Consider the following 9960-nt stretch of genomic DNA (forward strand, 5'->3'; position numbering starts at 1 on the left):
AGAGAAGATTAACACAGTAATACTACATGCCTGATTTCAGCTATCTCATTCCTCAATCTCTCCATGTTCTCCTTCAAATTCTGGTTTTCACTTCTCAAATGTTGTGTCTGAGGCTATAAAAGAAAAAGAGAGAAGGACAGGCAAAGAACATACTTTCAAAACACTGGAGTTCAGCAGGCAATTAACAACATAAAAAATAAAGAAACTATATTGTCAAACAAATTAGTAATCAAACCTAACGACATAGAAGCAAGTAATGAGAGAGTGAAAGTTGAAGTATGGATGAAAAAGGAAGAGACTTTCTCAGATGGTACCTGAAACAAAGGTAATGAACTCGTCTTCTTGTTTCCTATTAACCTCGTCCAATTCCGAAAACTTGAAAATTTCTGGAGACACAAATCGAAACGAAAGTTTTGAAAGTTTTCTAAAATCGAAATCCCTAGAAATTAAAATCAGAAATCAAACCTTGAAACTTGGCGCAGAGAGTTTCCATCTCCTACTGAAGAATCAAGAATAACAATTCGGAGATACAACGAAGAACACGAAGCAAAATCAAGAAGAAAAAATAGATGGTAATGCTATGGTATAGTAATGCTACAAAACGACGGTGAATAAGCCCAGTGGCATTCTATCGTAATTGTTTGGGAAAAGTCAGGGCTAAGTACTATTTGTACTTCCCTTTTAATAGATTAGATGATTATATCTCTTCCATTTTAATTGGTCAAAATTTCCAAATATTAATTTTGACCTCAAAGTGTCTAGGCTGTAGAAGCTCCCTTAGTCCAGTGGTTTGACTAAACGTTCATTAATGTTTCTACACCAGGAGAGATCTGGGGTTCAAACCCCAGAAAACGCAAATTATGCAGATTATGGAGAAAAAAGTTACAAGAGGTCTATGCAGTCAGACGTGCATTCTCATATGATGGTAGATTTTTTTTTAAACTTAAAAGGGTTAAACCCGGATCTATTAAAGACACATACCTAACCCCCCAGGTGGAGGTACATCCCACGGATAGACCGTCTCCTAGGCATTCAAAGAGCCGAAAGCAATAGCTCAAATGATGGTAGAATTATCGGCTGTAGAATCGTATATGTAATATTTCTCATCGTTGTAATAGCATAATTAATCAGACGTTAAAAAAAACGTCTAGACTGGAACATACATGAATCTACATTTAATCTCTACTCAAATATCTATACTATTAAAGCAGGATCCTATTGTTATAATTACCTTAGGGGCATGTTTCCTTCACTAACATTGCATGTTTCATTAAGGGCAATTAAGTAATATTAATAACAAATCTATATTGGGTCATTATTTTTGGATCCAGCCCAAATCAAATCTCTCTTGGGCCATTTGGGCCTATTAAAAAATCAGATTCAATTCTCACCTTTTTTTTTCCTTTGGACCATTGAGTCCAAGTTCAAATAATTTTTTTTCAACTATTCTTAATTATTATTTTTTTCTTTTCTTAATATAATTTAAGCATTCATAAAAATAATTGAATTTTTTTATTGAAAAGTATAAATCTTTATTAAAAGTATATAATTTTTTAATTAAAATATTAACCCCATAATAAAATTAATTTATCAGAGTTATACCAACTTAATTCATTAAAAAAATAAAGTTTAATTTTTTTAACATAAATAGTCATTTAAAATGAAATACGATAAATAAAAATAAATTTTTTAAGTCTTTTATAAAATAAAACACAAATATATGAAAATGTGACATTTACTAAATATTTGTCAATTGAAAAAAAAAACAAAAATAAACCCGCGCTTTGAAAGCGCGGGTCAAAATCTAGTATCTTTCTTAAAGATGCAAATATATCATAGTTATATTCGCTGGTGAAAATATATGTTAATGTTAATGAATATTTAGTTCATGTACAAAAACTATGTTGATTTCATGATCATGTGTTTATGTTTTAAAACATGATTTCTCTTAAAAAACACTAGAATAAGAGAATCCAATTAAACTAAACTGAAATACAAATCAAACCGAATACAAACCGAACTGAAATCGATCCAAATCAAACTAATTATAGTTTACTTCAGTTAGAAAAACTATAGAACCAAATTAACCAAACCGAACCCAAATCAACCCGATAAAATAACCGAAGTGTCCACCCAAATAAGGACTTTGCCTTAATTTTTCTAGCATGCATTTTACATATATATATCTTTTAAAGAAGAGTTGTAATTAAGTAATAGATTATGATAAAAGTAAATTTCAACTGCATTCAGACTAGGATTGATATTGATAAAAATCTGGGTATCTTAGCTAGGAATATCTCAGCTATATAACCGGAATTTATATCCCCTACGTACATTCTTTAGCTGGAAAACAATCCAACGGTTAAAATCTCCAGTAAAGCCTAACTTAAAACATCTACACCGTTAGTTATGATCTTAGGCTGATACTGCTGGATTTTTTTCTTATAATAACTAGTAACTATGGTCAAAACTTCCAAATAAAAGAAGATAAATAAGGAAGCGCATTATCTCTTAAGGAAAAAAGAAAATGGTAAAACACCTAATACATTCTCAAAAACAGCTCAGCATATTCGGATAAATATATATATATAAGACCTATAACTACACGCAGAGATTAAAGATATAAATACAATTCGTGACATCGTGAGAGATTCTAGTTGGCGTGACGTCGTAGAGAGATGGTGACGACGGGGAAGACATGTTCACATTGTGGCCACAATGGTCATAACGCACCGACATGTCTTAACGGAGTCAATAAAGGAAGCGTTAAACTGTTCGGCGTTAACATATCGTCTGACCCGATTAGGTCGCCTGAGGTGACGGAGTTAAGGAAGAGTGTCAGTTTGGGTAATCTTGATGCGCTTCTCGCTAACGATAACAGTAACGGTAACGGTGATCCAATCGCCGCCGTCGAAGATAACGGTTATCATTCCGATGGTCAGATTCATTCTAAGACGGGGAGATCCGCTCATGAGAAGAAAAAGGGTAAATTTTCTTATTCTTTTGAAAATAATTAAAAGGAAAATGACTTGTTTTACAAGTTAAAGATTAAACTTTCTAGGGAAGCCATGGACCGAAGAAGAACATCGGATCTTCTTGGTTGGATTGAAGGAACTCGGAAAAGGAGATTGGAGAGGAATCGCAAAAAACTTCGTGACGACAAGAACACCGACACAAGTCGCGAGTCATGCTCAGAAATATTTTCTTAGGTTAAATGCTAACGACAAGAAAAGAAGACGTGCTAGTCTCTTTGACATCTCTCTCGAAGATCAGAACTCTCAAGTGATGACGACAGACGCATCAACATCATTATCGAAGAATCCATCTCGACAATCAATAACCGGATCTCAAGAACCGGTACAAGTTCAAACCCAAGCTGAGATATCAAACCGGTTTCAGAATCTATCAATGGAGCACATGCCAATCTACCCAACCGTGCAACCTTACTACAACTTTCCATCTGTTATGATCCATCCAATGTACTACTATCCCAATCCTGAACATGTTAGGTATGTTCACCCTTCCGGTATACCTGTACCAAGGCCTTTACCGATTGGTATGCCTCATCAGGCAAATGATGCTTCACGTATAGCAAAGAAAGATGGTATGGAACTTGATATCGGTCTGCGTCCACCTCCTCCTCCTCCTCCACAAGCTACCGCAGAAACAGACTTGGCGGGTCATGGCGTCATTCATGTGAAGTGAAATGACATTTTATTTTTGATATCTATTATAGATACAGGTGTGTTAATTGTTTTCTTAGTTATGAGTTCCACATGAATATATACCTCTATATATATTCAGAAGTTTTGCCAACCGGATTCATGTACAAGTTTTTAAGAAAATATACTTGGATTTAAATTTAGCTGCCCCTTCATTAACCAGAAAACAAACATTCATAGTTTTAGCAAAACTTATAGATTAAATAAAAATAATCAAAACAAATCTTTTGTTTAAACTAGTAGAAACCTTTGATCAGTTTCCTTGAAGCTCGTCTGTTCCGATCAACATGGTGTGGTTTGTCTGAATTACCACCGAGTTCTAAGGTGGCTCCCAAGAAACCAGTCTGAGTTCCATCGCTGTCGTTGTCAATGTCCCCTTCGATTGTCAATCCTTCAATCCTAGCCGCAATAGATTCCTCTCTCATCCCAACATCCACATCTACAAAATTCGTTTCTGTTAATATTACTCGGTTATGATATACAAGATTAAATTTCTTTTTTTTTTAAAAGCATTTTCTTTGAATAAATTTAACATTATATTCAAAAAAAATATGCGGTTATGATTAACAAATATTGCATGTAGATAAGATAAATTTTCAAAAATACTCACGTATAACTATAAAGTGGCCATGTTCGGATTGGATTCACATAGGTTTTGGACCTAAATGTGCGTATATATATACCTGGATTTGAGAAGAGCCAAAGGACGAGAGCGCATGCAAGAAGAACAAAAGGAATGATGTGAATAGCGTTTTCTGCGAACTTGGCACGTGACTTCTCCTTCTTGATCATCTCCTCTGGTGGATTATTGTATGAAGGTAGTTCGTCATCGTCGAGGGAACCGATCATGGAGCCCATCCACAGTCCTTTAGGTGGTGCGGACGAGTAGTCTTCTGTCCCACGGTTCCAACTCGCGGATCTGTACATATTGCTTTTATTTAGTTTATTACAATAGAAAGTGCTTTTTGTAGGATGCTGATGGTTTTTGTAAACGAGCTTGATCAGTTTCTCTATTACATTTTTAGTAATTCGTTGATTGCGAATATATAGCCTATGGTTTTGGTACATTTGGATCAAAATTAGGACTTTGTCAATTATCTCACTCGTTTCTTCTTCCCAGGGTGACGAAAGTAATTTCTTGAGGTTTTTTTTGCAATAATAACAATCTTAGTCTATACTGTTAAAATACGAAAAGTAAAAATGAGATAATTATTAATCAATGTTCTAAAAAAATTATATAGACGGCCGTCTAAACATTACAAACGATAAACCCTTTAAATCCAAGACGATTTCTTTCTAAACTGAATCATTGTAATAATACTATAATAAATAATATAAATTTATTATTATAAATTATAATACTGAATATACTATAGTATAAAATGTTGTGAAAATAAATAATATAAATTTTCTTATTTTCAATAATGATTTAATATAATATATATTTTTATTAATTTATAAATGTTTAAACTGTATAACTAATAATTCAAATATTTTAGGCGCTAAACATTAAACTGACCGTCTATCTTTAGACTAACTCAGTCCGAAGTGTGTAATGGGTTCTTAATGGGCTTCTCCACTAGCTCGGGACCATTTGTTACTATCGTTAATCGAAAGCTTGAATACAAAACGAACGCAAAAGTTTGCACCTACTTTGTATAATTAAATAAACTTGAAGCATAAGCCGAAACATCCTATTGCCCACCTAACTAGTCTCCTCTGTTTCTCCAAAACTCGCCGCGAACATACTTAACAAGCTCCGATCGCACAGGGTCCTGACACCGACGCTCCGGCGCCGGGAAATCAGTTTGCTCAATTCGCCGCCGGTTGTTTCCCGAGCGTTGAATTAGTTTACCATAGGGTTCCGGGAGTGACTCATACAGAGGTCGGATATTATTAGAGATAAATTACTCACACATCGGGAATTCAATAGGACATTAACTAATATATAAAGGGATAAGGCGGCCAATCCACCAATTGGTTTTCAACTTTGGTTTTAAGTTGAAAGCACATAATAAACCTGAATTTAACATGATATCAGAGCCAAAATCCTAAATACGCTAAACCCATAATTAATATCTGACCCTTTCCGACCGGGTATAAAGATCGTAATTAACTGTCTTAAAATTCCGAAATTTTTGGCCGATAAGAACCATCATCTCAAGCAGGGGTATAAAAGATAAATTAATCCCACATCAGGAATTCAATGGGACATTAACTAATATATAAATGGTTAGGGCATGTCCACTAATTTTCAATTGGTTTTAAGTTGGAAGCGCATAATAAACCCGAATCTAACATATATTTTCAAGGGATCACGCATAACCCTTCTTACGAGGATGCATGTTCGGGAACATCGAATCACGTAGAGGAACCCTTCTTACGAGGATGCATGTTCGGGAACATCGAATCACGTAGAGGAACCCTTCTTACGAGGATGCATGTTCGGGAACATCGAATCACGTAGAGGTTGTTCGTAATCAGTATGATCCTAAAGAGTGTAGGTTCGAGTCGCTTCTTGAGTTGTTCTGGTGGTCTAGGCATGATCCCACTACCTTGAATCGTCAGGTTAGGGTTTTTTTCTCTTTTAATCGTCTGATGTATTTGATGCTCATAACACCTAGATATATATGTATTGGTTAAAACTTTTAGGTGGAACATACATGGCTTATTGTCTCTGCAATATGTGGTTGCTCTGTTTTAATGATTTTTTTTAAATCATTTTGAACTGATCAAGGGAACAATGTGGGAAGCCAATACAGATCAGGGATATATTACTACAACCCGGAGCAAGATAAACTAGCACGCGAGTCACTAGAACACATTGGCCGGTCATGAGCCAAACCTAACGAAACATTCGCTTTGGGCTCCCAAAAATTTATATATACATAGGTCCCCAAATTTGTAAAAAAAAAAAAAAAATTTAGGTTTACAAATTATTGAAATCTTTATTAAATCGTCTAAAGTCCCCTAAATTTCAGGGCCGGTCCTGCTGAAGAGTCACCAGCATCAGGTGGATAGGAAGATTGTGACAGAGATCTTACCGGCTAAGAAATTCTACCGAGCTGAAGAAGATAACCAGCAATACTTGTCTAAAGGAGGGAGGTTCGGACTCAAGCAATCCAGTGCAAAAGGTTGCAACGACCCAATCCGCTGCTACGGGTGATAAAGCCTTGCTTCTATCTAGAGGCAGAGGGCTTTACTTTCACCTACCTATAGACTTTAAGTTAGCTGTTGTTGTGTGTAGAAGGTGCTGGCTACTTATGTATGTTACTTGTCGTATTGATAGAAGTTTGAGTGTCGAGAAAATTTAACGTATATAATAGTATAGTTTTGTATTGTTCTTCTTTCAATATTTAGTTCCTAACCAAAGTGAAACAGATTTTAAAAGTTCAGATTAAAAACTATATATATATCCAAACAAATTAAAACGAAATATTCAAACCGACAAGGAATTTTAGATCAGTAGACCGTAGTGCTTGTAGTGAATAATTTGTCCGAATTAACGTTTTAAAAAAATGAAAAGAAATAAACTTAACATTAAATCACTTTGGATGGTTGTGTTGTGTCATAATTTCTAACTTTTTAATCTTCAGATCAATTTCAAGTTTAAATTCTTATGGCCGGTGATATTTATATATATATTTTCGGTTATGTCAAATATTTGCGTTGATGATAGATAAAACCTTTCAAGCTCTCAGCCAGCGATTGGATGAAGCGTATATGCTAATTTTGTATGTTTTGTTTTTTTTTGTGGGTTTTAATTTAATGTGGTCGCACCTAATATGAATAATAACTAGCACTGTGTAATAATCCGCGCCTTGCGCGAAATGTGATTATTAGTTTCGTTATTTTTTAATAAGGAGACATTAATCTGTTTAATCTGGATATCGGCTCGGTTTTAGGTTGTTTTTTGGTTTTTAATCTCCTAAAATATAACTATCATTTTAAATAAATATTTATTTGGTTTGTTCGGTTAAAATGTTTGATGTTTTTGTTTTTTCTGTGATAATAAAAAATTACTATTATTTTTTTTGTTTTCATTTTATAAATCTTAGATAGTCGTGATGTCGAACCAATGGTTTCATGTTATAGTTTCTAAACGGATAATAGTTAAAAAAAGAAAAGAAAATTATTAAAAGAAAACATTTTACTACAATTTGGTCCATAGTGAAAGAAGCATTAAGAAAAATAATATTTTAACTTCCAAAAAAAATTAGATATTTCAGTTGTGGTAAATACTTAGTTATAAGGTGTTCACGTCAATGTGCACATGTATGTGTATGTAAAAGTATATAAAGATGGTTGATAAATATATAAAGATACTGTTAATTAATATTAAATGACATTTTTTTTCAAAATAATACATGAAAAATAAAATTCTTAAAATGAAATTATTTAGAAACAAAAATATTGTAAAATTTATATAAGTATAATATATAACTTATATATAATTCTTTAAATATATGTATATATATATATGCACATAACGGTTAAAATTGGATATCCGTTCCTATCAATACTGATATTTGTGATTTGCTTTTTTTTTTTAATGAATATTGCATTTTAGTATTTGATTTGCTTCGTAGAGTAACGTATATCCGGATTTTTCGGTTCGAATCAAAACGGATAACAAATCAAATCAAAATTTATGAATAATTTGTCCACCTCTATTCATAAACAGTAAAAATAATGTAAAGAAGAACCATGCATGTGAGTTTTATATTAAAAAAAATAAAATACATAGTGTGAACATATTTATGTAGAGTTTGACTGAGAAACTCTTTACATGTGACATGTGTTCATTTTAGTGTAAACGGATTTATTACAATGCTTTTACAAGTGACATGTGTCCAGTTTAATGCGAACGTATTTATTACATTGGTTCTCTTTTGATATATAATGGATTATAAAGCACCGTACGTTCACACACATTATAGAAGACTAAAGATAATCAAGGGGAGTCAAGCAAGTGAAAAAGACAGAGATGGTGATATAGTGATAACAAAAATATTTAGAATCTGCTTAAATAAATAATGACAAAATGCAAAGTAATATATAAATTGAACTACGTGTCGTTCAATATCCCTAGCTCTAACGTGAGTAGCACGAATTGAGTTCAGGGTCGCAACTCTCGTACGTGGCTTTCCCTCTATCGCCCATAATATATTTCCATTTCAGTTAGATACTAAGTTATGATTGAACCATCATTGGCTTTGTCATATATTCGTCGAACGTAAAGATTATTGTATTAAGATGCATTAGAATACTATTCGAAGATTCACGAACGTCAACTAAAAGAAGTTTCGTGGAAAAGGATGTCTCGTTTAAAAAAGATGTTTCACAAACTTTTTCAGAAAAACTCCTCTCTAGGCGATTAGAATCTCCTCCGTTCTCGACGACGCCGGAGCCGCCTCACGCTCTCCGGTGAAATTTCTCTTCTCCTTCCTTCCCTTTGGCTCCTCTACCAGATCCCCCACCTATTCCGCCAGATATGCTTTTCCTTCAACCCCCAGACATGTCACAGCGATCTCTGACTTTCTCTCGCCTCTCTGATCCGTTATCTCTGGAAAACCAGTCTACTGCTTTTGTCTCGCTGACTCTAAAACCTTCCCCGGTTCCAGCTGTCGCGAAATCACCTCCCCTGTGGGTCTCAAAAGTTAAATCGTCCTTTCAAAACCTAAGCAAAGTGGTGACTCCTTCAATTTCTGACGACGGACACTACAAGAAATATGTACATTAATTGTTAGCTCAAGAAATATGCTATAATAGATGTTTGATAGCGAATTCACAAATGCTATGTATGCGGCAACAATCATAGGTACCCCTTTTACGATAGTGTTTTCTGAACGCTACGAAACATACAAATACGATAGTAACACTTATATGATATTATTAACTTAACTATAGCTTCAATTCGTGTTATGATGTACATATAATGACATTGATATAATGCTATAACTAGAAATATAACAATTAAAAATTATTTTGAATATTTAATTAGGATTAATTAGTTAAAATTTAAATAATTATAAATTAAATCGAAAATTATTTTGTAACTGAAAATAAAATAAATTTTATTAATAAATTAAATTTGGTTTACAGATTAATTCTGGTTTACAAAACTAAACCAGAAATTAAAAAATAAAATCAGACCACTACAATTTTCCTAACTTGGTTTACACTTGACCAGACCTAAAAAACCTAAACCTAAAGAAAAAACTCCTGCCGCCTCCTC

At 33.6% G+C, this 9960-nt stretch overlaps 3 protein-coding genes across 4 annotated transcripts; 2 read left to right on the forward strand and 1 right to left on the reverse strand.

Moving 5' to 3' along the window:
• The first annotated feature begins 1889 nt into the window (after positions 1–1889).
• On the forward strand, positions 1890–3791 carry LOC106304399 (transcription factor MYB1R1). Of its 2 annotated transcripts, XM_013740809.1 has the most exons (3): positions 1890–2530; positions 2612–2985; positions 3062–3791. In XM_013740809.1, the coding sequence occupies exons 2-3, from the start codon at positions 2679–2681 to the stop codon at positions 3703–3705; spliced, it is 951 nt and encodes a 316-aa protein (XP_013596263.1). In that variant the 5' UTR covers positions 1890–2530; positions 2612–2678; the 3' UTR covers positions 3706–3791. The 2 variants fall into 2 exon arrangements, with proteins under 2 accessions (XP_013596263.1, XP_013596262.1); XM_013740808.1 differs by having other exon boundaries at positions 1890–2985.
• Positions 3792–3845: 54 nt separating this feature from the next.
• Positions 3846–4690, reverse strand: LOC106304400. The gene is made up of 2 exons (XM_013740810.1): positions 4406–4690; positions 3846–4161 (listed from the first exon to the last, which is right to left on the reverse strand). The coding sequence occupies exons 1-2, from the start codon at positions 4647–4649 to the stop codon at positions 3959–3961; spliced, it is 447 nt and encodes a 148-aa protein (XP_013596264.1). The 5' UTR covers positions 4650–4690; the 3' UTR covers positions 3846–3958.
• Positions 4691–5277: 587 nt separating this feature from the next.
• Positions 5278–6888, forward strand: LOC106303256 (peptide methionine sulfoxide reductase A1). The gene is given in 5 exon segments (XM_013739575.1): positions 5278–5281; positions 5480–5616; positions 6123–6286; positions 6455–6553; positions 6723–6888. Coding segments are annotated over 5 exon segments (570 nt in total).
• The last annotated feature ends 3072 nt before the right edge of the window (positions 6889–9960 follow it).

The sequence above is a fragment of the Brassica oleracea genome, chromosome C7, assembly GCF_000695525.1.
Source record: "Brassica oleracea var. oleracea cultivar TO1000 chromosome C7, BOL, whole genome shotgun sequence".
NCBI classification, from domain to species: Eukaryota; Viridiplantae; Streptophyta; class Magnoliopsida; order Brassicales; family Brassicaceae; genus Brassica; species Brassica oleracea.

Excerpts from the sequence above, each read along its gene's own strand:
- LOC106304399 (XM_013740808.1), top strand. The coding sequence starts at position 2,679 with ATGGTGACGACGGGGAAGACATGTTCACATTGTGGCCACAATGGTCAT. Across the intron at positions 2,986-3,061 it reads CGCTCATGAGAAGAAAAAGG|GGAAGCCATGGACCGAAGAA; the intron begins GTAAATTTTCTT and ends TAAACTTTCTAG.
- LOC106304400 (XM_013740810.1), bottom strand. The coding sequence starts at position 4,649 with ATGTACAGATCCGCGAGTTGGAACCGTGGGACAGAAGACTACTCGTCC. Across the intron at positions 4,162-4,405 it reads TTGGCTCTTCTCAAATCCAG|ATGTGGATGTTGGGATGAGA; the intron begins GTATATATATAC and ends CGAATTTTGTAG.